Source organism: Lithobates pipiens, unplaced genomic scaffold, assembly GCF_037356315.1.
Source record: "Lithobates pipiens isolate NorthernLeopardFrog02 unplaced genomic scaffold, aLitPip1_a1.2 Scaffold_19, whole genome shotgun sequence".
Classification (NCBI taxonomy): domain Eukaryota; kingdom Metazoa; phylum Chordata; class Amphibia; order Anura; family Ranidae; genus Lithobates; species Lithobates pipiens.
In genome coordinates this window covers 421,895,728-421,922,630 of record NW_027507764.1, presented here as the reverse complement: position 1 = coordinate 421,922,630, position 26,903 = coordinate 421,895,728, and the positions used below count along the sequence as shown (strand labels likewise).

The following is a 26,903-nucleotide window of genomic DNA, read 5'->3' as shown; positions in this document are numbered from 1 at the left end:
ATGCAACTGCTATGATGGACCTGTACTAGTGTTGCACTGGTATCAGTATCTGTGCTGATACAGAGTATTTGCATATGTACTCATGCAAATGCTCCAATACCTGAAACTGGTACGTTTCCAATGTGATTTGAGCCCACCTAAAATGAATGGGCTTGGGCATGGTCTGGACATCGCGGCGTAAGGACGTGTCTTACAAGAGCTCCGTCCATTCCCTCAGCTTTTCACCATCAGATGCAGCTATATACCCTGTTTTGAGCTCGAAGGGAAATGGCACCTACAGGAGACCCCCGCAGTCAGAAATGCCATACTTCTTCCCACGTATCCCAGACTTGCATGCTCCTGCCCCGCACGGCGGCGACGCGTGGAGTGTCTAAATCTAGATTGCAAATGGCAGCCCCCTCTGCCTCGCCTGCTGACTTTGATTCCTTGTCAGGATACCCAGAGGAACTGACCTCAACTTCCAGCCTCTCCGGGTATATCAGCCCCCTTGACCGCTATCATGGGGGACCTAGATCTCAGGGCTCTCCTCCAAGCATCCCAACACGGTCGGACATGGAAGTGCAGGTCCTCCGTCTGGAGGAAGCGCCCCACAGGGACATCCACTCAGTCAACGCAGATGTGCAGCTGCTGTCTGGCAGGATCATTTTACCACGGGCAAAACTTCCTTATCCTCCCTAGAGAGCCGGGTGTCTCAGCCGGAGCACCTCCCTGCAGCTGCACATGGAAGAGCTTGAGGTTCGGAGCCTCTGCAACAATCTGAGATTGTGAGGCATCCCAGGTCCTGAATCCTGAAGTCACAGGCCAAGAGTCCCTGCAACCCACGGGCCTGGAGATTTATCAGCAGCTGGCTGCCTCGGTTGCACCCCAGGATCTTGAATTCGACAGGGTGCACAGAGCCCTTGGTCTGCATTCTTCAGATCCGAACAGACCCAGAGATGCCTGGTGCCCCCTCCCACAAGGAGCTCATTCTGTGGAAAGCCTGAGAGGTAGGTGACTTTGATTTTGATGGGGCCACAGTGAAGATCTTGCCTGATCTGTCTAGGGCCACTTCGCAGCGACGGGCACTGCTGCGACCCCTTCTGGATATGTTGAGGCAGCTAGGCTGCACTTATGGTTGGGGTTTCCCTATCTCTTTGACGGTGAGGAGGGGCCCGCTCCTTTTGCCCTGAATCATCCGGAGGATCTACCGGAGCTGTTTGCCTTCCTGGAGACAGGCTTTTCAGATCCCTAACTAGCTACAATACTTGCTGTGACCATCCCGACGCGTAGGTCCCTCCTGCACTGCCTGGTCTCCCTCCCCGATGGGGCAGAGGGTGGTGTGGATCCCGCACTGCCTCCCTGCCCAGAGATAGTGAGTCTCAACTCCTCCTAGGACTTGGGTCTTAGTACATGCTGCTCCCCTCTTTTCCTTTTTGGAGATACCACCCCTGTCAATGTTTCTGCAGTTTCTATAGCTACCCCAACACAGTAACCTATCTTTTGGTTGGATAGTCACACGCCATCGTGTGTTCAGAGCCTGAATAACACTGCTCTGGAGGGCCTGGTTTCTCAACTCTCTCTCTCCACCACTGGAATAACATGTCTTCAGCTCGCTGGAGACAAAAGTGAGTACACCTCTAAATGAAAATGTTCAAATTGGGCCCAATTAGCCATTTTCCCTCCCCGGTGTCATGTGACTCATTAATGTTACAAGGTCTCAGGTATGAATGCGCAGAAGGTGTGTTAAATTTGGTGTTATCGCTCTCACTCTCTCATACTAGTCACTGGAAGTTCAACAACTTGTGGCAAAGAACTTTCTGAGGATCTGAATTGTTAATCTACTTAAAGATGGCCTAGGCTATAAGAAGATTGCCAAGACTCTGAAACTGAGCTACAGCATGGTGGCCAAGACCATACTGCGGTTTAACAGGACCGGTTCCACTCAGAACAGGCCTCGACATGGTCGTCCAAAAAAGTTGAGTTACGTGCTCAGCATCATATCCAGAGGTTTTGTTTGGGGGGGGGGGAAAGACGTATGAGTGCTGCCAGCATTGCTGCAGAGTTTGAAGGGGTCAGCCTATCCGTGCTCAGACCATACGCCACACACTGCATCAAATTTGGTCTGCATGGCTGTCTTCCCAGAAGGAAGCCTCTTCTAAAGATAATGCACAAAAAAGCCCCCAAACAGTTTGCTGAAGACAAGCAGACTAAGGACATGGATTATTGGAACCATGTCCTGTGGTCTGTGACCAAAATAACCATATTTGTTTCAGATGGTGTCGAGTATGTGTGGTGGCAACCAGGTGAGGAGTACAAAGACAAGGGTGTCTTGCCTACAGCCAAGCATGGTGGTGGGAGTGTCATGGTCCTGGGGAGCTACAGTTCATTGAAGGAACTATGAATGCTAACATTTACTGTGATATACTAAAGCAAAGCATGATTCCCCCCCCCCCCCTTCAGAGACTGGGCCGCTGGGCAGTATTCCAACATAATGACCCCCCAAACACACCTTCAAGACGACCACTGCCTGGCTAAAGAAGCTGAGGGTAAAGGTGATGGACTGGCCAAGCGTGTCTCCAGACCTAAACCCTATTGAGCATCCGTGGGGCATTCTTAAACGGAAGGTGGAGGAGTCCTAGGTCTCTAACATCCACCAGCTCTGTGATGTCGTCATGGAGGAGTGGAAGAGGACTCCAGTGGCAACCTGTGAAGCTCTGGTTAACTCCATGCCCAAGAGGGTTAAGGCAGTGCTGGAAAATAATGGTAGCCACGGAATATATTGACACTTTGGGCCCAATTTGGACATTTTCACTTAGCCGTGTAATCACTTTTGTTGCCAGCGGTTTAGAAATTAATAGCTGTTGAATTATTTTGATGGAACAGCAAATCTATACATTGTTGTACAAGCTGTACACTCACTACTTTATATTGTAGCAAAGTGTAATTTATTCAATGTTGTCAAATGAAAAGATATAATAAAATATTTACAAAAATGTGGGGTGTACTCACTTTTGTGAGATACTACTGTATGTGCAGAGACTTGCCGGATCACACTATGGGGATAATATACCCCAGTTGCATAGAGTTGCATAGAATGTTATTGCATAGAGTGGTGTTGCCATGGGATGTGTGGGTCCCTCCTTCTGGGGATTGAGGGGCTTCCTTTACCCTTTGTGGCTGAGGGGAGCTTCTTCCTCCCCGGTGGGCCACGATGTGTATTTTTCCGGCCCCCTCGTGGCCATTTCACAACTCCTGTGAGTTTGTTGTACCTCCAGCCCGGCTGGGCAACTATGGTGAGTGAGGGGGATTGACAGTTGACTGGTTCATGGGTTGGGAGTGAGCCCCCTGGTAAGGCTGACTAGGGGAATAAGGGGCTGTGCTGGGTTGTGTTGCATGCACGGCCATGGTGAATTGCCTATGGGGCGGTTGGCGACCACACTTCCCTGACCTATATCACCAGGTGGAGCTGTGACCCCTTGGAACCACCTCGCCTCTCTCCTGTATGTAGGAGGGTGACAGATATGTTTAATGCCATGGTCCACTGCATGCTATGACAGTTGCCATACCAGTGGGGGGGAACAATGTTTATTCTCTCCGCAAGGGGAGCCGCTTGCAGCGGCTCATACGGGTTGCTATATAAGTGTACAATGTTAACGGTTTGTCTTCCTCTTTTTGTTTTGTTACTAAAATAAATTTTTTCTGCTACATAGTTAATTCTATATCAATGCTGAGGGGTTTCGGTACGGGCTCTGCCTTCTGGCTGTTTCCATTCACTTACCAATATAGGCCTGCACTTGCATGGACTTGAGAGTTCTGAAGTGAGTGCCACTTGTAGTTCCTCTTACTGCATTCCGACTACTCTTTCCTATTCTATCTACTTTTCCTACCCCCTCTCCCTCTTCTTCCCTCTCTAATCTACCCCCTCACCCCCCTACTCTTCCACACCATACCAGTTATACTCTCGGATTGACCTTTTTGTGCTCTCTCACCAACTACCATCTCTTGTATTAGATGTTTCTATTGGGAGTATAACTTAGTTCGACCAAGCACCGGTTATGCTGCATCTCTCCCTGTCTAAGTCCGCAGACGTTCTGGATTGACAATGGCGCCTAAACGAGAGTTTGTTACAGATCCAAAAGGTCCTGACTCATGTGGTCCAAGAGCTTACAGCCTACCTTCAGACGAATGCCACCCCTGAAAGTGACCCAGGTATAGTGTGGTAAGCCCACAAGGTGGTCATACGGGGTACTCTGATCAAATACTGTTCACAGGTCAAGAAAGCGAGAGAAGCACAATTGTCCAAATTGATGGCGGACATTCAGGTCCTTGAGCTACCACATAATAGGCCGTACTGAAGGCCAGTGGGGTGTTTGCAGAGCCGTTCCCTATCTTCAACTGTATGCACCAGGGATGCCCTCTCACCCTTGCTTTTTGCCCTCTCATTGGAGCCATTCCTTAACAGGATTAGATCGAATCTGAATGTCTCTGGTATCCAGGTAGGTGATCCCTCCCATAAAGTATCTGCCTATGCGGATGATCGTCTTCTCTTCTCCTTGACCAACCCATACATTTCTCTGCCAAATCTCCTGAAAGAATTTGATCAGTATGGTGCAAATATGAAAATTAACTATTCAAAATCGAAGGTGATGGGAATTGCTCTGCCCTCTCCTTTTTTACATCATACTCTACAGCTCAACTTTAAGTGGACGTCTTCAGCTTTGAAGTACCGTACTTGGCCACCCACATCCCACCAAATTTAACTGATGAACGTCCCACCCTTTCTCAGTGCAGTTTGCTCCCTTTTAGAAAAATGGAACCGAGCATTGCACTCCTGGTTTGGCTGCTGAAACATCATCAAAATGAGCAACTTGCCAAAGTTACTGTCCATCCCTTTGACCTTTTGCCAAATCAATATGCTCTTTACCAAGTTTTTATATGGACACATAAATGGCTGAGGATCAATAGACTCCTCCTAGCGCTACCCAAGATCTATGGAGCGGTGGTCATTCCGGATTAGTTTACATATTTATCAATTAGCCTTTCTTAGTACGGTAATTGACTGCTGCAGGCTCAAGGATCTTAAGCTTTGGACACATAGAACAGCAGATTAGTACTAACCCCCCCCACCCCAATCCCAACCCCACCCTCAGCTGAATAGGGCACCATGTTGCTATACTTCCCTATCTACTTCCCTCAAGTCACATCCAACCATAGGACCTACTCTCCAAGTCGGACATATGGTGAGCACGAAACCAGAACTCTCGTCTGCCCATTCCCCGCTGCTCCCCATATTGGGTAACATCACGTTTCCACCGGGGGAAGATAATGGCCCATTTCAGGATCTTCAAGCGAGCGGCTGCTTTCAAACCTCCCATTTTTTTAATAGCCAACGCCTGGCCCACAATCTCCCTACTGATGCAAGTGGATGGTCGGTTTGGATTACCTTTCTGGCAAATGCTTCAGCACTTCTTCTAAACACTGGACCCCCCGACCCAATACCGTAGACAACGGACACTGTTTGCATCTTACTTTGAGGACAAGGATCCCCTTCCCCATACTATATCTAAGATGTATACCTTGCTCGTCTCGCCTCTGGCTGATTTCATCTTACCGACCCTCAATAAATGGGCGAGGTACCTAAGAAGGTCTCTCACACCCGCCCAGCGTCAAAACATTATCCATCTCTCCCTTAAATCTTCCATGTGTGCACGCACACAGGAATATAAAATATTGACGCAATTGTATTTCATCCTGTCATTTCCGAATAAATGCTTTCCAGAGACTTCAGAGCGGTGCTACAAGAAAACATGGGCATATTGGGACATGTTCGTATATTCGGATAAAGGGAAGTCCCTCCTGGATAATTGCTCTGGGGATTGAGGTCCTACTCTCACCCAGCTCAATCACCCTGGCTCCCCAATGTGAGCACCGCAAGCCCTGGTTATCCATCATCGGTGGGGCGCTGACACTATGATCATGTAGCTTTGGATTTGACATATTACAGAGATGTACTTTTTATTTTTTTTTATGTTATAACATTTTTTAATAAACGGTTTGCCCATTGCTGCACTTAGATGGAGCTTTCCTGTCTTGCTATACTTGGCTCACACAGGAGCGGTTGGGGAAACGACATAGGATTCGAACAGGAAATGCACCCAATTCCTGTTTAACTCTCATGAGATTCTTTGCAATGCAATTTGAGCCCATTCATTTGGTATGGGCTCAAATTTGTACCGCAAAGGTATTGGTACTAGGTATCTGCGAGTACTTGACCAAACGTATTGGTACTCATTGCTAAAACCCTGGTATCGGTGCAACCCTGTTTACAGGCTCACAACGACCCCGTGTGTGTGTGTGTGTGTGTGTGTGTGTGTGTGTGTGTGTGTGTGTGAGATCATCAGATTTATGCTGTAATAATATACCAATGTATTCACTCTCATTTGGCTTTCATTATGGAAGGCTGAATCTGTTCACTGTCAAAGCATGGGTATGTTGACCTCTAGTTTGATTTATGTGTTTGTCTTGCACAACTGCTGATGACGGTGTGGGATTCCTTCTGGATACAATGACGCACAGCCTTTCCCATCCAGGGTTCCACCAGTGGTTCCTTGTGCAATGGGCAATGCCTGCCTCTTAGATAAGTAACCACTGACGCCAGTGATCTTTTTGGCCTTCTGTAAGGTCTTCCGAATGACCACAGACGTAAGGAGCATTCTTCCCAGTAACCATCATGCAATGTACTGTGAGCTTTAGGCAGCCCCCCCGCCAAGCAATTGTCTGATCCTGGCGGGCTGGCAAAGACGTATCTGCCAGGAGGAAACAGTGATTATTGCTAGCGGCTATAGCAGCTGCTATCGATTGATTGCACCTGAATCTGGCAGGCTGGTTGTACCTAAGTTGATTGATCGATCAACTTGGTACATTCAGCCTGCCCCCACACAGTTCGCCTCTCTGCTGGTTCCTGCTCAACTGGCTGAGATTCCAACCATCTATGGCCGGCCTTAAGTTTAGTAATTATAAGTAGGGTTTCCCTGAGCTTGGAAAGTTTATTACAGCGGTTCCTCCTGTTTTCATAAAGGAACTGTGATGTAGAAGTACAGACAATCTACTATTTCAGTTTTGTCGGTCATTTATAAGTCACTATGAGTGGAGATGTCCTCATCTAAGAAGTCATATATTTGAGGCTATTGTGAAATCGCTGTTATAGTTCAGCACTCACTGTCACTGCAACCATTTTTGTTTTCATTTTCTGCAGCAACTGTGCCCATCCCTGTACTATGGCAATGTCAGCGTGTGCTGTGATGTCCAACAGCTCAATACGCTAAACAATCACCTACAGATTCCTCTGCAGTTTCTCTCAAGGTATGTATGAGGGATAACTAACCACCTATAAGAAAGCAGTTGAAAGTGTTGCACAATGTTAAACTGATGAATAAACTAACTAAAATGGGGGTCCATTGGAGCTTAAAGTGTAACTAAAGTCAAAAAGTAAAAATGACATTTATACCGTATGTTTCATGTTTCAGTTCTCCCTTTTTTTTTTTTTTTTTTTTTTTTTTTCATTCTTTTTTATTGAAAAAATTTTTTGTACATTTTTTTTTTTTTTTTTTTTTATCCCCCATAAATGTATTAGCATTGTTCCAGAGATTTACATCTGCATTAATTTCGCCTGTGTCTACAATTCATTCAGTTCTCCCAATATCTCCTTTATTGTAGCCACTCATTCAGATGCACTGAGAGCGGTCTTACAAGTGTGATGAGAAGTTATGAGCCAGAATGAAAGAACACATTCTCAGCATCCCTTTAATTGGGCATGTTCCTCCCTGCTGACCTGTATAATGCAGACTTTAGCTGTGATGATCAGTTTCTTGATTACTGTCCCAGAAGCAGATTTGTAATGGGGCAACTGATGGGTATAGCTTATGTCTCTAGCTTCCAGTGGCCAGCTATTTCCCTGGACCATACATGTCTAAAGGGTGCCCAGGGATGTGTTCTTTTACTCTGGCTCAAATAGTACAGCAGTGCTAGGACTGGTAGCACTGCAAGAAACCACTGGAGATAATGTTTTGCAATTGTCAGGCAGCTGATGTATCAAACCATGCTGGCTGTTAAGAACTGGAAATAATGGGGAAAAACGGCATTTGCAGATACAGGGGTTGACTTGGGATATGCACACATTTTCAAAGTGAGAAACAATATTTCAATAGTACTAAGGGTTTTGAGTATGTGATTATTAATCACAATAATGTGATTTATTAACTTTAGTCACATAGTTTAGTACTGTTTGCAGATGAGAACATTTTTTGGTGCCATGTTTAACCATTCTTTACACTGATACTGCACAATACATCATCAGTCTGTCTTTTCTATTCAGGTCATAGTATATCTAATTGTGGGCCCATTGGATTAGACTTGTTCTCTAATTTCCAAGAGATGAGTAGGAATATTAAAACAGCATTATACGTGATAGGCAGAAGCAATTGAAGACCCTCCCCACCCCTTTCCATTGATGGTGGTTTCAGTTTGAGGTAGCTTACTTCATTCATGTCATTTGTGAACCAGTTGCCCTCTCTGTCTCTGAAAATCCCTTCCAATGTAAATACAATGTAGAAGCCACCAGTGATCTCCTACAGGGGCTCCTATGGAGTAATTGGAAGCCCAGGGGCTATTAAGCTCCTGGGCTTAGTACTGGGTCCCAGCCAGTCACAGACAAGAGATAAAGTGGCGGTTGGGCTGCAGGAACCTCTGAGAGGGGCCACTATTTTAAAATGGTACGGGAATGGTCCTGGGATAAATAGCTGCTATCCCTGTGCCATTTTAAAATGGTGGCCAAGACTCAAGTGGTTAGAATGTAGGAAAACTGCTGTCTTGATCTGTAGAATCGGCCCTCCTATATTAGGCCATTTGTTTAAGCAACATCTCAAAGTGATTGTAAAGTCTCTTGTTTGTTATTTTTAGAGAAATTTTTTTTTTTTTTTTTATACTTACCTGCTCTGTTGCAGTGGATTTGCAAAAAGCAGCCTGGATCCTCCTCTTCTCGGGTCCCTCTTCGGCTGTCCTGGCCCCTCCCTCCTGTCGAGTGGCCCCACAGCAAGCGGCTTGCTATGGGGGCGCGCAAGCCGAGCCACAGCTCTGTGGGTCCATTCAGACACAGAGCCCCGGTTCGACCCAGCCCCCCCTCTCTCTCTCTCCTGATTGGCTAACTGACTATGCAGTTGGCTTCTGCTGCTGTGTCTCAGCCAATCAGGAGGAGAGTCCCAGCTAGCCTAGGCACTCGTGAACATCGCTGCAGAGAGATGGGACTCTGGTAAGTATTGGGGTGTGTTGGAGTGGCTGCTACACACAGGTTTTTTTATCGTGATGCATAGAATGCATTAAGATCTAAAACCTTCTGACTTTACAACCACTTTAAGCTCCTAAAAAGTACTTTTGGATTCCTCACTTCACTGCAATGTATACACCAAGTTAATTCCCTTGTGTTTGTTTGGGTGTTGGCTTGAAAAGACCCAACACCCAAACACAATGATAGTAACTTGGTATTTTCTTTCTGCTGGAGTTCACCATTCTAAATTAAAGTAGTTTTAGGCCAATTTTTATTTTAATTTAGTAACTAAACCCACAACAGTAAAATCAGTCTGTATATGCAGTAAAGCATGCTTGTTGTAGTCACTGTGGAACCCAAGGGGTTGATCCTCTGCATTGTGTAAAAAGACTTTCATCCCGTCTTCTCTGATTTCCCCCCCCCCCCCCCCCTTTTTTTTTTTTCCACTGTCCCCTAATCATTTGCTGACAGAACAGAGGCTAGGGGACAAGGTGCACATGCTCAGTTTGGTGTGTATTGCTAGAGCGTTTTTTTTTTTATTTTTTTACTTGGGAGAGTGCTTATGATCAGCACAGGGCCACCTGAACTGTCCAGACAGCGGGTCAGGGGACAGTCAGGACAAAACTCCTCCTACAAGCTTTAACCAGACACTGATAGAAGTCACAAGACTGCTATATACTGCTGATGAGAAAAGGTATTTAGCAGTTTTTATATTTACTAAAAGTATTTAATTTTCCATGTTCTGTGTGGGAGGCCAGAAATGGTGAATGCAGGGTCCTGGGTTTAGTAACACTAAGTATATAAATGATCTTGTATATCTGATTTGGTACTTGTTTACAAATCCAATTTTTATTTCATAACTCACCTCAAATCACTATGGTTGAGGTAAAGACAGTGCAGCAGAAGTAGTCTTTCGACAGGCTGTCACTCATTGTAACTTCCTAATGAGTCCTCTGATAAGGGATGAGACATTGCTCCGAGTCATCCAGGGCTCAGTATACTCTTCACCCTGATCCACTGATCTCTGTAAACAACAAACTCTTTACCAACACCGTGTACGTAGGTAAGAAAAAATGACATTCTTCCTAAGGTGGCCATACCTAACTGTATGTAGCTCCAATCGTCCCATACACGGATGTATCTTTCATTCTGAATAACAAAATCTGATCTATTTCTGTTGAGAAGGAGTGATCATTGAACAATTCAGCATGTGATCACCAGCTGTTTTAATACAGACAGACTTGGAATCGTGGATTACATGGAGTTACATAGTTAATCTGGTTGAAAAAGACACCCAGTTCAACCAACATAGATGAAAAAGGAAAAAAAAAAACACATGCAAATAGAAAACCCCATATACACTAGCCTATACCCACAGTTGAATCCCCCCCCCCCCCCCAGATCCAATTTGCTCCAGCTGGGGGGAAAAAAATCTTCCTGATCCCCCAGCAGGCATTTGTATTTTCTCTGGTTTAACTTTACCTATAAATATTAGCATTCAGTTATATAAAGTACATTTGGGAAAGAATCCAGGCCTTTTTAAAAACAATCTACTGAGCTGGACAGAACCATCTCTTGAGGGAGTCTTCCAGATTTTCACAGCTCTTACTGTAAAGAAATCTTTCTTTTTTGGAGATTAAATGTATTTTCCTCCGGACTTAGAGTGCTCCCTGGTCCTCTGTGTTGAGCTTAAAGTGAATAACTCAACACCAAGTTTGCTATATGGACCACTTGTGTAATTTATACATGTTGATCATATCCCCCCTTAATCTCCTCTTCTCAAGATAGTATTACATCCAGTGTCTAACAGAGGCCGGCATCAAAGATGAACTTAGTAGGCTCAACACAAATCACCGGGACCAGATGGCTTACACCTGCAAGTCCTCAGAACTCAGTCAGCTTATAGCCAGACCATTTTTCTGATCTTTGTGGACAGCATGATGCATTGGTACCAGCTGATTGGAGAAAAGCCAATGTGATACCAATAGTCAAAGGACAGAGACTTATTCCTGGGAATTATAGGCCAGTCAGCCTAACATCAGTAGTGGGTAAATTATTGGAGGGGATGATTAGGGACTACATCCAAAGTTTTACGGAGGAGAAGAATATCATTGGTGGTAATCGGCATGTGTTTATAAGGGGATGTTCCTGCCAGACCAATCTCCTAGCATTCTAGGAGGAAGTGAGCAGCCGGCTAGATATGGGGAGGGCTGTGGCTGTAGTGTATCTGGACTTTGCAAAAGCATTTGATACAGTCCCCCATAAACGCTTAATCCACAAGCTAAGCTCTGCAGGCTTAGACCATAGGGTTTGTGCTTGGGTAAAAAAACTGGTTACAGGGACAGGTCCAAAGGGTAGTGATAAATAACATGTACTCAGACTGTTCTGGAGTAGTGAGTGGGGTAGCCCAAGGTCCTATGGTGTAGGTAATCGCCGGCTGAAAATGCCAGTATTTGAATGATGCCTGTAGCCTCAGGCATCATTCAGATATACCACCTCAAAGTCGAGGTCGCCATATGACAGCCTGCCGACTCCAAGTGGTTAAATCAGAGTTAAAGAGGAAGTAAACCCTGATGCGTTTACTTCCTCTTTCATTCCCTGCAAAGGTAAAGCATAATGGACCACTATGCATCGCATAGTAGTCCATTATGTGTCACTTACCTGACACAGGAGCCAGTGAAGTCACCGCTGTCCCCTGTAGTCCGGCGCATCCATCTTCTCGGCGGGTCTCACTGCTCTGCCACTGTAATTCGGCGGGAGCCGCCATTCGCAAGGGAGCTGCCACTCGCGGCATATCGGCGTTGACCGCGGTGTGCTGCTGTCTACGGCGCATGCGCCGTAGACCGCGGTGCCTGTCTTTTGGCAAATATCTCCTAAACCGTGTAGGTTTAGGAGATATTTCTTGGACCTACAGCTAAGTCTTAATCTAGGCTTACCTGTAGGTCAAAGTTGGTTGTAAGGGTTTACAACCACTTTAATGGCTTGGTATTTTGGACAGCTATTTAGTCTTGGGACCAATTCTATTCAACATATTCATAAATGATATGGAGAATGGGATAAATAGTCCAGTCTCGGTTTTTGCAGATGACAGAGTTAAGCAGAGTAATACTCATCAGGACATGGAAATTTTGCAGAATGACCTGAGTAAAATAAAAGAAGTGGGCAGGCAAATAAGGTTTAATGTGGAGAAATGTAAAGTAATGCACTTGGGGTCAAAAAACATAAATGTTAAATATTCACTAGGTGGAGTACAGCTGGGGAGTCAAGAATGGGGAAGGATCTAGGGGTACTAGTAGATGACAGGTTGTGCAACAGCCTGCAGTGCCAAGCTGCAGCTTCCAAAGCTGGCAGAATATTAGCATGCATAAAAAAAGGGATATACTCCAGGGACAAAACCATAATTCCCCCACTTTATAAAACTCTGGTTAGGCCTCATCTGGAGTTTTCAGTCCAGTTCTGGTCACCAGTCCTCAGAAGGGATGTGCTGAAGCCGGAGAGAGCCCAAAGAAGGGCAACAAAACGAATAAGGGGATTGGATGACCTCAATTATGAGGAAAGGCTGCAAACACTAAATTTATTCGCTGGAGAAAAGATGCTTGAGAGGAGATATGATGGCGATCTACAAATATCAAATATTAAAGCAGAACTACACTGCATCTGATCACCACAAACGGAGAACACTATTTCATAAATTTTTAATATTTAAAGCAATCCATTCGTGTCTCTATGCTTTATTTTGCTGAGAAATCACTTTGACAAACACCCCCTAGCATTTCTGGCAGTGGCCATCTTGAGTAAGGGCAGATGATTAATGTAGAATTACTTCCTGGAATCCATTTGCCCTTAGCTCAGGCATGCAGGTAGGAGGGTGTGCTTAGCTGAGAAAACCCCTCCTGAAGACTTCTGGGATGTATGACATCATTTATGACATCATTTGCATAGAAATGTAAGAAAAAAAAAAAAAAAAAGTATATCGTATTTACCTATCCATTTACTAATGGTAGCAGCTTGAGGATTAAAAATAGTCAGCGTTGATTGAGAAGAGTAAAGTTCCACTTTTAGGTGTGTATGTATGTGAAGGCTTGAGATCAGCCTGACCCAAATGTTTTATCGGCGTGTGCCAAGTTCTATAAAACCCTCAGCAGCGCTTGCATTCTCTTTTCTTCCAGGTGTCCTTCCTGCTTTTATAATTTGATGACTTTGTTCTGTGAGCTGACCTGCAGTCCGCGGCAGTCAGAATTTCTGAATGTTACAGGAACCATAGACTACATCGGCCCAGAGCCGTCCAAAGGAAACAAAAGCATCACTGCCATGGATGGCTACTTTGGGGAAAGTTTTTCTAATGGTAAGTAATATTTACCAGAATTGTAAAAAGTACCAGGCAAGCATTCTTATAAAGGCTTGTATATATGGGGTTGTGGATTCCATAGAGCAGGAATATGCAATTAGCGGACCTTCCAGCTGTTGCAGAACTACAATTCCCATGAGGCATAGCAAGACTCTTAGAGCCACAAGCATGACAGCCAGAGGCCGAGGCATGATGGGACTTGTAGTTTAGCAACAGCTGGAGGTCCGCTAATTGCATATCCCTGCCATAGAGCAATGTGTACAGCACATTTTTACAAAAGTATGTGCAAAGCTTTTAGCAAGCTTTTTTTGCTGCCTTTTTAACTTTTCGACTGAACAGCTGTGTATGGCAGCTTTAGGTTACAAGTAGTGCTGAAGCATAATGTTTTATTAAACCAAAAAACAAAAATTTAATATAGTGCAGCTTACCAGTCACTAGATGTGGTGGCTTCCCTTAGTGTTTTTCATTTTTTTTCTCCCTCGCTTTATAAGCAGTTACAGCAACAATTTTTACCTTTTTGGGATAAAGGTTTTGCATAAAAGCTGACCATTTTAAGCACCTCTCAGTCTTAACTGGTTTGTGTCAGTTCTCCAATGGTGACACCTGCAGGAAAGTGCGTTCTTTTTTGAGAAACAGGCTTACTGGCTGAAAATGGAAGAGCGCCTTAAAAAGAAAACAAATGCACCCATCACATCTAAGAATTGGTAAGCTGCAATTTAATACAGTTTTGGGCTTAATACCATGCTAAACAAGCTGCTAGCAGGTTTCATTAAAGAGGACGTAAACCCTGATGGGTTTACTTCCTCTTTGATTCCCTGCAAAGGTAAAGCATAATGGACTACTATGCATCGCATAGTAGTCCATTATGCGTCACTTACCTGACACAGGAGCCAGCGACGTCACCGCTGTCCCCTGTAGTCTGGAGCATCCATCTTCTCGGTGGGTCTCGCTGCTCCTCCGCTGTCATTCGACGAAGCCGTGATGACGTCACTCCCACGCATGCGCACGGGAGCCGTCACTCACGGCATATCGCTGTTGACAGCGGCGCGCTCAGTGCGTAGACAGCAGTGCCTGTGTCTTGGCAAATATCTCCTAAACCGTGTAGGTTTAGGAGATATTTCTTGGACCTACAGGTAAGCCTTAATCTAGGCTTACCTGTAGGTCAAAGTGGTTTGTAAGGGTTTACAACCACTTTAAAGTGGTATTAAACCCAAAAGCAAACACTTTATTGCAGCTTACCAATTCTTAGATGTGATGGCTGCATTTGTTTTCTTTAAGTTCCTTCCTATATGTTCACCTGGTGATCCTGTCAGTTAGGCTGCTTTCACACTGAAGCGCTTTGCAGGTGCTAAAGTGCTAAAAATAGCACCTGCAAAGCACCCTGAAACAGCCGCTACTGTGTCTCCAGTGTGAAATCCCCGAGGGCTTTCACACTGGAGCGGTGCGCTTGCAGGGTGGTCAAGAAAGTCCCGCAAGCCAAATCTTTGGCGTGCTGTAGGAGCAGTGTATTCACCACTCCTAAAGCACCCCTTCCCATTGAAAACAATGGGGCAGCGCTGCAAACCCACCTGCAAAGCGCCGATGCAGAGGCGCTTTGCGGCCGGTTTTAACCCCTTTTCGGGGGTTAAAACTGCCCCGCTAGGGCCACATAGCGCCACTAAAACAACGGTAAAGTGCTGCTAAATATAGCGGCGCTTTACCGCCAGCCCCCGCAACGCCCCAGTGTGAAAGTAACCAGTCTGGGTTTTTTTTTTTTTCTTTTCTTTTTTCTTCTGCAGATGTAACTGTTGGAGGACTGACACAAACCAGTTAAAGCGGGAGTAAACCCGCAGATGTTTTTTTTTTTATTTTATTTTTTTTCTACCTGCAAAGGAAAAGGCATAATGAGCTAGTATGCACCGCATACTAGCTCATTGTGAAATACTTAACTTAGAACGAGGCCCCGACATCTGGTCTGATCCACGCCGAGGGAGCTGACATGCTCCCTCGGCGTTGCTTCCGGGTATCGCGGCTCCGGTGCTGTGAGTGGCCGGAGCCCACTGCCGGGCTTTCAGCCGAGAATCCCCTTGTGCGCATGCGCAGCTGCAGTCAGCGGCGCATACCGAGGGGAATATCTCCTAAACCGTACAGGTTTAGGAGATTTTTTTTTTTACCTACAGGTAAGCCTTATTATAGGCTTACCTGTAGGTCAAAGTAAAGAAAAATGAGTATACAACCACTTTAAGGTCTGGTTCACATCTATGCTTTATTTATTTTTTTTTGTGCATTTTCAGTTTTGCAAAAACACACTACAGTCCATTTAACATTGTTTCCTATGGATGTAGTTTTTTTTTTTTCCTGGTTTTTGGTTCCATAGACTTCAATGGATGAAAAGCATGTATTGAAAAACGCAAAATGCACCTGGAATATGCAACCTGCAGAGGTGTGAACCAGGCCTAAGTGTATTCCTTTGAGAAACCACAGACTTACTGGCTGGATTGCCAGGTGAAAATGAAAAAAAGGGCCTTAAAAAGAACGAATGCAGCCATCACTTCTAAGAATTGGTAAGCTGCAGCATAGTGCTTGCTTTTGGATTCAATACCGCTTTAACCACTTGCCGACTGCACTATAGCCAAATGACTGCTACAGTGCGGCTTGATTAATTCTGGGACGGCATACTATGATGTCATCCCAGAGTCGCGGACGAGGGAGTATCCGTGACTGCTGGGTCCATAGGAACCGGCGCATCACGGATCGTGGTAAATGACCACTGACAGCGGCCGTTTACCACATGATCACTCCATCATATGATGGAGCGATCACATGTAAACAAACCAGCATGATATCCGGTTCCTCTCTCCTCTCTCCGTACAGTGAGAGATCAGATGCAGCAGAGCTGTGGGCCTGGATGAGTAGTGCCCACAACGCTGCCCAGTGACAACTGCAGCCTAATCCAGCCATCCATCCCTCTGTGTTAGCCATCCACACGGCAACCTTTGCCATCCACCCCTCTGTATTAGCCATCCATCCATCCCTCTGTAATAGCCTTCCACGCTCAGCCGTCCCACCTTCCACGCTCAGCTGTCCCACCTTCCACGCTCAGCCATCCCTCTGTCATAGTTGTCCATCCCGCCGGCCACGCTCAGCCATTCCGCTATTCATACTCATCCATTCCGCCAGTCATACTTATCCACCCAAGAAAAACAGAGGAAAATTTGCGCTACAGAATAGAGAAAGATATGTGATGCTGCAGTTCAAATATATACCAAAAAGTTATATACATATGTGAATAAGAAAAAGAAAAAACGCGCAATCCCTAATAATGAATATTAGGATATAAGCACCTCACCCAAAATTAAGTATGAACTTAAAGTGATTGTAATTCAATGACACCTATTTTGGAAAAAAATCTCATAAAGTGCAAAATGTTATATAAGAAATCACATCGTTATAAATACCCAAACCTATTGTATGACATATGCTAAACACATTTGACAATACATATGCAACAGTGTCACTAATTACATAAACAGCTTTTAAGAGATCAGGTCAGACCATACGTAAACTTGAATCATCCAACCCTGGCGCCACTGTGATTGTGAAGTTTCCCCCCTGTAGCTGCCAGCCAGCAAACAGTGGACCATTCGCTTTCCTGCTGGAATATTTTCGAGTCGTGTTTAAAAGTGGAGCCAGGGTTGGATGATTCAATTTTACGTATGGTCTGACCTGATCTCTTAAAAGCGCACCTTACTAGGATATCTGGTAAGGAGCCAATCTTATTTGTTTGGTGGTGGTGCACTTCAATTTGTTCTACGCTGGCACACGATTCAGAGACTTGGAGCCATTTGGGACACGTGGTGTTTCTGTTTACAGTGCATTTATATTCAAAATCTTGTTTTTCACAAAGCACTATCACAACGAGGACACATCATCAACTTTTGTGATTTATTTATTCGCACATTTTTCTGTGTCAGTTTAGGGCCCAATATCATTGAGATTCACTGTTTATGTAATTAGTGACACTGTTGCATATGTATTGTCAAATGTGTTTAGCATATGTCATACAATATGTTTGGGTATTTATAACGATGTGATTTCTTGTATAACATTTTGCACTTTGAGATTTTTTTTCCAAAATAGGTGTCATTGAATTACAATCACTTTAAGTTCATACTTAATTTTGGGTGAGGTGCTTATATCCTAATATTCATTATTAGGGATTGCGCGGTTTTTTACTTTTTTCTTATACTTATCCACCCATCCGTGCTCAGCCATCCCATCCACCCCCAGCCGTGCTCGGCCATACCCAACCGAGCTTGGCCTTTGTATGTGGCCAGGCTGTGGAAGTCTCACACATGTGGTATCGCCATACTCAGGAGTTGGAGACTCTATTTTGGGGTGTAATTTTTGGCACTTGTCTCATCAAAAGTCGGACCCAAATCTGTGCAATGGGACCGGTGCGACTTGAGTCGCTTCGACTTAGAAAAAGGTTCCTGCACTACTTTTGGTCCAACTTTGGTACGACCTGCAGTGATTTCTGTTAAAGAAGTTGCATGCAAGTCGTGCTGAAATCGTACTGGGGCCTGGCAAGTCAAGCAACTTTGAACCCGGGTTGAAGGAGAAACATCAGACGAACAAACTCATTGGCCTATCCCAGGGGTAGGCAACCTCAGCCGTGAAACTACAAGTCCTATGAGACATTGCAAGATCTTGACAATTACAGGCATGACTCCTAGAGGCAGAGGCATGATGGGATTTGTAGTTTCTCCACAGCTGGAGGGCTGAGGTTGCCTACTCCTGTTCTATCCCTATGCTGTCTCTTCCCATAAAAATGTTTTGTCTGCACGTGAGCATTGCAGCAGAGCTGATTGGCTAATCATGCTGCTTCTCATTCTCCCTTTTTTAAGTTCTGCTGTACAGTGCAGAATGATTTAGCAGTCCTGTAAAGACAAACCGCTTTAGTGTCTTGAGTGGGATCTGGTCACATGCTCTTGATTATTTTCTGTTTGGCTCTATTACAGTTTGAATTAATATACTCCATTGCTTTTCTGTGTTTCAGATAGACAGTGAAAATGGTTTTCTTGCTTTTTGCAGTACTTCTGTATGTACCTTTCTCTAGTTGTTTCATGCTGATAGAAATCTTTAGGAGAAATTGTGTATTCAGACGGTCAAAGCTTTTTTTTTTTTCTGTAGGTGAGGACGCACTGTCATCCAATTTTCAATCACATTTAAGTGGGGTTTTCATCTCATGCTATTCCGCTTTAGAATGACACCTAAAGCAATGTAAGCCTAAACCTTTTTACAAAAAAACAAAACAAAAAACTAACAATATATTGTCTGCTCCTATTCAGCTATGTACAATGCCTGTAAGGATGTAGAAGCCCCATCCACTAATGTTAAAGCTTTGAGTATGATGTGTGGAGACACGAAATCTTGCAATGCAACCAACTGGATCCAATACCTGTTCAACGAGAATAACGGACAGATTCCTTTCACCATCACGCCTTACTTTTCAGGTACATCGCAGCCATTTCTCTAGCTTAGGGGGCTTCAGAAAGGGGTCTTACCAGGATTCAAGGGGTTGAATAGCACTTAGAGGGTGAGTGGATATTGATCGAAGTTGAGGTCAGGGTGGGGAAAAAAGTGTCTGTACCAGGAAGCCATCAATCTTCTGAGAGTTTCCCTGTTGTTCCTTTTGGTGATCCTCCTCTTTGTCATACAGCTTAACATCTGAGAAATGTTCTTATATTCTATACCTTGGCAGTAGCACGTGCTATAAATATAAAAAGCAATTATTTTCATTGCGTTTAATGATATTAAGGTGGCGTTCAGAATTTGCTCACAGTTTTAATGGTAATTGATCCAGTATTGTGTAGGTCCTGTCATTCAGGCATTAGAGGCCGGACTGTGGCCTATGGGAGTAGAAAATGTCCTGATGTCAGTGGGAGTAGAGGCCCCTTTCCTGGTATTAGTTTGAGGAATTGTGCCCACTCGATGCTGTCATTGGGAGGAATAGTGCCCCCTTGATGGTGTTGGTGGTAGAAATAGCGCTCTCTTGATGGTGTCAGTGGAAAGAATAGTGCCACCTCAATGGAGTCATTAGGAGGTATAATGCCCCACGTTGTCAGTGGGGGGAATGGTGCCCCATTCTTGGTGAGGAGTGATATCCCAAGTGCTGGATAAAGGCAAGCAAAGGGCAATATCTGGTCCCCGGGCCACAGTTTGAAGACCTGTGGTGTAGATCATTTGATTATTTTCCAGAATTTATGTATGAGGGAATCGCCACCTTCCCAACGTATTCACACACATTTAGTTTTTAAGTTATCTGCTGGTAATTTTTTATTTTTTTTTTACTAACAAAAGAATTGTATGTGTTCCTTACAGATAATCCAATGCACCAGATGATTCCCATGAACAATGCTACAAAGGGATGCAATGAGTCTGTGGATGAAGCTGGTGCCCCGTGTAGTTGTCAGGACTGTACTCTTGTCTGTGGCAGTAAACCAGTACCACCATCTCCTCCGGCTCCCTGGCTTATCTTTGGTTTTGATGCTATGGTTATAATCATGTGGATATCCTATGCTGCATTTTTACTTCTCTTCTTCACTCTTCTCATTGGAGCTTGGTGTTACAGGTACATAGACATGCTGAATCTGCTTCCCTATGACCGAACCACCTGTGCTCAGCACTTGCTTATGAATTTCATTGCCCAGCATGCATTGTTAACCACAGGCTTTTAGTCTTTTATCCATTTAGCATCAGGTTAGAAGACCAAAAAATGATTTGTTCGTATAAAGATGGTTTATTGGGCTGGGTGAACTGTGGAATTCTTATATCATTTGGGTCCTCAGAATGAAGAGTTTCACTGTTCCCTCTCCTACCACTGTATTATCTGTAATATACATTTAAAATTTCACAGGAAGAGTGGTACCCCTTTGTACTGGCTAAGCCAACCGTGCGCAGAGCGCAAACCGAGGACTTGTCACGAGGGTCAAGAAAGAGACTTAAAGTGGTAGTAAAGGCAGAAGGTTTTTTATCTTAATGCATTCTATGCTTTAAGATAATAAAACCTTCTGTGTGCAGCAGCCCCCCCTAATACTTACCTGAGCCCCATTTTGGTCCAGCAATGTGCACTAGTTCCTCAGCTGTTTGGGACTCTCTTCTGATTGCCTGAGATGCACTTTGGCTCCCACTGCTGTCAATCAAAATCAGTTTGGCAATGAGGCGAGAGAGGGCATGGGGCCGAACCGTGGCTCCGCGTGTGAATGGACACACAGAGCTGCAGCTCAGCTCGGGTGCCCCCATAGCAAGCTACTTTCTGTGGGGCACTCAGTAGGAGGGAGGAGCCAGGAGTGCCTGCGAGGGACTCGAAGAGGAGGCTCTGGGGTGCTCTTCGCAAAACCATTTCACAGAGCAGGTAGTAATAACATGTTTGTTATTTTTAAAGAATAAAAAACAAAACTTTAGTGTCACTTTAACCACTTCAGCCCTGGACCATTTGGCTGGCCAGAGACCAGAGCGTTTTTTGCGATTCGGCACTGCGTCTCTTTAACTGACAATTGCGTGGTTGTGCAATGGGACGTCCTAACAAAATTGACGTCCTTTTTTTCGCCACAAATATGGCTTTCTTTTGGTGGTATTTGATCACCTTTTGTGTTTTTTTTTTTTTTTTTGCGCTATAAACAAAAAAAGCAACAAATTTTGAAAACGCAATTTTTTTTACTTTTTGCTTTAATTAATATTTATAATCAGTTATTATTAAAAAAATTTCCTCAGTTTCTACATATTTTTGGTAAAAAAAAAACGCAATAAGCGTTTGATTGGTTTGCACAAAAGTTATAGCGTCTACATAGGGGCTAGTTTTATGGCATTTTTATTAATATTTTTTTTTTTTTATTAGTAATGGCGGCGATCTGTGATTTTTCTTTTTTTTATCATGACTGCGACATTATGGTGGACAGATCAGACACTTTTTGGCTTTTTAGCACAGGTGTAGCACAGATATTATGTAAATTACACTAGGCATTTGGTAGCGCATCTATTCTTATTTTTACACACACTCCTAAACTGAATATTCAGTTTTTTGCTTAGATTGCAGCACTATCATATATATTCAGCTGTCACATAATTTTATAGCGCTGATTTTTCCACAATAAATGTGTTAATATGCCTGTACGTGCCCTTCTGCCAATGTGTATCGGCGTGAGCCGGTCGGCTGGGGGTTAAGAATACATTTGGAGCATTATGTAATAGATAAATATGATAAGAAAATGTATTGCTTGTAGCTGCCAGTCAGCATCCAGCTGTTACTTCTGCAGTCCATGTCTAAACAAAAATCTATGGGTAGCGTAACTTGTTCCTGTTGGGAAACTTCATTTGCCTCTAAGTGGATTGTGGATTATTTCTGAATCCTCTCTCAAAATGTGGTACAATATACACTCACCGGCCACTTTCTTCCCCATTCTGATGCTTGGTGTGAACTTCAGCAAGTTGTCTTCACCATGTCCAAGATGCCTGAATGCATTGAGTTGCTGCCATGTGATTGGCTGATTAGCAATTTGTGTTACTAAGCAATTAAACAGGTGTTTGTTTCCACCTGTTGAATTGCGCCAAGCTGCAGTACTTTAAAATTGTCCATAGGATGTGTCCTATGCTTTAAACGCCTTTAAAGGTTACCAGTATAAAGATACCCAGGAGGTTTGGCTCTTATAACTATTGCTCTTAATCTGACATTTGCGGCAATACTGCACAAGTGTACTGCAATCGCCATTTACATATACATGTGTTCTCATTTGTGTGGAAGTATAGGGGCAATGAGGACACCTAAATTATTATTATTATTTTTTTTTTGTATTGCCCTCATTGCTATCACAAGGGATGAACAACCTCCCTTGTGACAGCATGGGCCATGACAGGACCTCTTTATGGATATATCTGGGGTCTGCTCTCCTCCAGTGAATGAACTTGTGCTGATACGCCCCTCCTCCCTGCAGAGCCATTCACTGGGAAGTTCATTATGCTGCTAATTCTCCTCCCCCATCTCCCTGAGCTCCCTATGCAGCTGAGAACACGGATTATGTGATCAATTATTAAAAAGGGGGGAGGAGGGCTATTTAGTGTGTGTGTGTGTGTGTGTGTGTGTGTGTGTGTGTGTGTTTGTTTTTTTTTTTTTCTTCTTTTTTTTGTATATACAAATATTTTGCCTTTCATTTTTATTTGAAACTGAATGGGTTAGCTGGGAGAGTAGATTGAGTGACCCTAGAATATCTGGCACCTCATCCCTGTTAATTGAAAAAAATGGTAGCAGCAGGAATTATGGCAGTGCTCAAGTAAAGAAATGTACATGGATAATAAAACTTAAAGTTTAACATCAACATAGAGGTAGGGTTCAATAAAATGATTTACATAAATATTTTTACTAGTCGCTGATGTCCATAAAACAGGTGGTCAGCAGTTGATGTTATATTCCAACATGTTTCGCCAGTAATGGCTTCTTCAGGGTATTATTTATAGACCACCAATCTCCATACAGCCGAAGAGCACCAAATGAGGGCACCAGGCCAGTTCGCAATGGGCGGCGGGGGAGGCTGTGTGCGTAACCACAGGGAGCATAAATGGACCAGGTATACTCGGGTATATAGAGATTTGTACGGGGACAATACTGTAGAGCAGGGGCAACGGTGTTATGTCTATGGTATTGCAGTGTCTATTTAAAGCAACACAGCAATATACTGATTCCATTACTACAGTTTCCTCTGGCGCCCCTGTACTAATATATATACATTTTATATATTTTCTGAGCATTCCTGGTGACCACCTCTGTTTTATGAACATAAGCGACTAGTAAAAATATTTCTCAATATGCTCTGTCCATTATTTTTATTAAACCCTACCTCTGTTGATGATTTATGTAATAAAACTTAAAATTTTACAATCTGTACTTTTTCTTTACTTGAGCACCACCACAATTCCAATTCCCTGCTGCTACTTTTTTTCAAACTGAATGGGTTGTTTTAAAAGATGATAGTTTTCATATACTTTCAGTATTTTATCCTGCTGCTTGTTTTTCATACATTAGATTAGAATGTGACATTAAACCCCTTATTTGTCCTTTTTTTTTCCTCCAGAAAAAAGAAGATAGTTTCAGAATATGCTCCGATTGACAGCACCTTGGCGTACTCTGTCAATTACACTACTGTATCAGGTATACCATTTTGAGTAACTCTGGGGGGTGCAAATTTCATAAGATTTCCTAATGCAGATTTGACATGCAAGCTCTCCTGTAAAAATGCTGTGAGGCGTTCCATTATCCTGCTTGATATGTTGTGGTTTTTCAAATCCTTCTTCTTTTTTTTTTTTTTTTTTGTGTGTGGAATTACCCTTTTAAGTTCGACATATTGTAAAATACAGATGAGCTTTTATTGCTGACAAGTGTGATTTTAATGGTACAGTAAGTTCACCTGGGTGTGGATGGGAGTTGGTTTAATTTGGGTGTAATGGTACTTGAATTAATGGGGTGTGAATATTATTACCTAGATATAAAATGTAATGCTCCTAACCTGTATTGTAGCTAAATAGCTTAATACACACTAAGGCCAGGTTCACACTTGTACGGCAAACGCGCCAACATTGAGAGCTCATGTCACGTGTGAAAAATCAATGTTTCCCTAAGACAGCCATCTTAACTGGTCCGACACAAGTCGGTCCAACGTTAAAAATGCCCCCTGCACTATTATCTGAGCACACAGCCCGGCAGGTCAGGAAAGGGGATGGGAACGAGTGAGCGCCTGACCCCCCCCCCCCCCCCCCCGAACTGTACCAGGCCACATGTCCTCAAAAAGGGGGAGTGAGTGCTTTTGGGGTGGGGGGGCCTTGCACCACCCCACCCTAAAGCACCTTGTCCCCATGTTGATGAGGACAAGGGCCTCTTCGCGACAACCCTGGCCGTTGGTTGTTGGTCTATGGGAACAGGCTTATCAGGATCTGGAAGGTGTGCCACTACTTTTATTGGCATGGGGCGCGGGTCACTGGGTGACTTCATCCAGAGGCCCCGCCCCTTATGACGTCACCACCACAATCGTGCCCCTGGCGGTGATGTCATAAGGGGGCGGGTCCTCCATGAGACCGCACCTGATAACCCCCGCCCCATGCCAACATATAAGTAGTGGCACACAGCGCACCTAACAGAGCGGGAGAGAGCATTGAGTCAACATTGGAAGAACTGCGGACAAGACCAGGCAGAAGACCGTGGGCAGAGGGAAAAGAACCAGAGGGGGCTACAAGATATCTGCAGAGAGGCGAGAAGAAAGCTGTCTTGATAAATTACTTTAAAAACCTGTGTAATGCGTTTTTATTTTTGACACCTTTTTTAGGTGAATGGGCAGGGGTACAATGTACCCCATGCGCATTCACATAGGGTAGGGGGCCAGGATCCCGATAAGCCCACCGACCCCCGACTACCAATGGCCAGGGTTGTTGGGAAGAGGCTCTTGTCCTCATCAACATGGAGACAAGGTGCTTTGGGGTAGAGGGTGCAACCCCCCCCCATGTTGAGGGCATGTGGCCTGGTACGGTTCAGGAGGGGGAGGCCGCTCGCTCGTCCCCACCCCCTTTCCTGACCTGCCGGGCTGGTTGCTGGGATAAGGGCCTGGCATGGATTTTGGGGGGAACCCCCACACCCTTTCTGTTTCTTTCTCCGTGGGGTTCCCCTTAAATTCCATGCCAGACCGAGGGGCATGATATGCTCTTGGAGGGGGAACCAAAGTGTGGTGTGGTGTTTTTTTTTTTTTTTTTTTTTTTTGGTGTGGAGTTCCCCCTAAAGATTCATGCCAAAGTACCTGCATTGTCAGAATCAAAGTTGGATCCCGTTCATTGAAGTTAGACTTCAAGTCGCAGGGCAAAGTCCAGATCCACGGTCGTTTGACTGTCGTGTCATACCAGTGTGAACCCGGCCTAAGGCTCGGTTCACACTGCAGCCACTTGGGAATCGACTTGTGAGAACACAAGTCACGTGCAATGTGTCAGTCAATGAGGGCTGTCCTAATTGGCACTACTGAAGTCGCGCTGAATTTAGAAAAGGTTCCTTTACTACTTCAAGGCGACTTCTATCCGACTTGTGCCCCTAGACTTAAATGGAAGTCGCCTCCAAGTCGATCCTCATCTATATTGATGTGATATGGATCCAACATTAGTCGCCTGGCAAAGTTGCACTATATGTTGTGAGACTATCAGGTCACAGTAGTGTGACCCGAGCTTCAGGGCTTCCACTTCTTCTGCTTAGGACATAGCAGTTTGTACCTGGGTGCATCAAACTGCAAATGCATTTTTCCTATAGTAAACCCTCTGCCCTACTTGGCACGAAAAACTTTTTATGGCTGTAATTTTAATGGCTTTATACTACAGTGTGATATTCCCTTTGTGCTTAGATACAATGGGCTAGATTAAAAAAAAACATGGAGGACTGGTGCAGCTGTGCATGGTAGCCATCAGCTTCTAGCTTCAGCTTGTTTAAGCTTTGGCAATAAAACCTGGAAGCTGATTGGTTTCTATGCAGAGCTGCACCAGATTTTGCACTCCCTAGAATTTCATTGTATTGTGCATCATCCTGTTTAATACAACACTGTTTCTTGTTCATGCTACCTCACCTTTCATAATGTTCTTTGACTCCCATATAGCACTGGATTTATGAGAATGCTACTATCCTGGTAGTTATGTTGACACACAGCAGGGTCATAGAAAAAAGAGAGGTCGAAGGGTTAAAGCTGAAGTTAATGGTTAACATTATTATCAGTCAAACGAATAGGTTACAGGTCTGGGGCATTTTTACATGCTATATAGTGTGTGTGTGTGTGTGTGTGTATGTATAATATATTTCTCACACTATACAGACCATTGTTCCAGAAGCGCATTTGTGAGGTCGGGCACTTATGTTGGACGGGAAGGCCTGTTTTCCAGTTTTCCAGTCTCCACTCTAATTCATCCCAAAGGTGTTCTATCGGGTTGACGTCAGAACTCTGTGCAGGCCAGTCATGTTCCTCCACCCCAAACAAGCTCATCCATGTCTTTATGGACCTTGCTTGGTTCACAGTCATGTTGGAACAGGAAGGGGCCATCCCCAAACTGTTTCCACATAGTTGGGAGCATGAAATTGTCCAAAATGTCTTTGGTATGCTGATGCCTTAAGAGTTCCCCACTGAACTTAGCCCTTGTACACACGGTCGGAGATTCCGACGGAATGTGTCCGATTGGACCGTTTTGTCGGATATTCCAACTGTG

At 44.3% G+C, this 26,903-nt stretch overlaps 1 protein-coding gene across 1 annotated transcript in view; it reads left to right on the top strand.

The window, feature by feature from the left end:
• The window catches only part of NPC1 (NPC intracellular cholesterol transporter 1), a 124,834-nt gene that overhangs the window by 40,377 nt on the left and 57,554 nt on the right, over window positions 1-26,903 (top strand). The window contains exons 3-7 of the mRNA XM_077492575.1: window positions 7,235-7,341; window positions 13,471-13,646; window positions 18,980-19,144; window positions 20,013-20,262; window positions 23,756-23,832. Coding sequence (XP_077348701.1) covers window positions 7,235-7,341; window positions 13,471-13,646; window positions 18,980-19,144; window positions 20,013-20,262; window positions 23,756-23,832 — 775 coding nt within the window. The remainder of the gene's footprint in view (window positions 1-7,234; window positions 7,342-13,470; window positions 13,647-18,979; window positions 19,145-20,012; window positions 20,263-23,755; window positions 23,833-26,903) is intronic.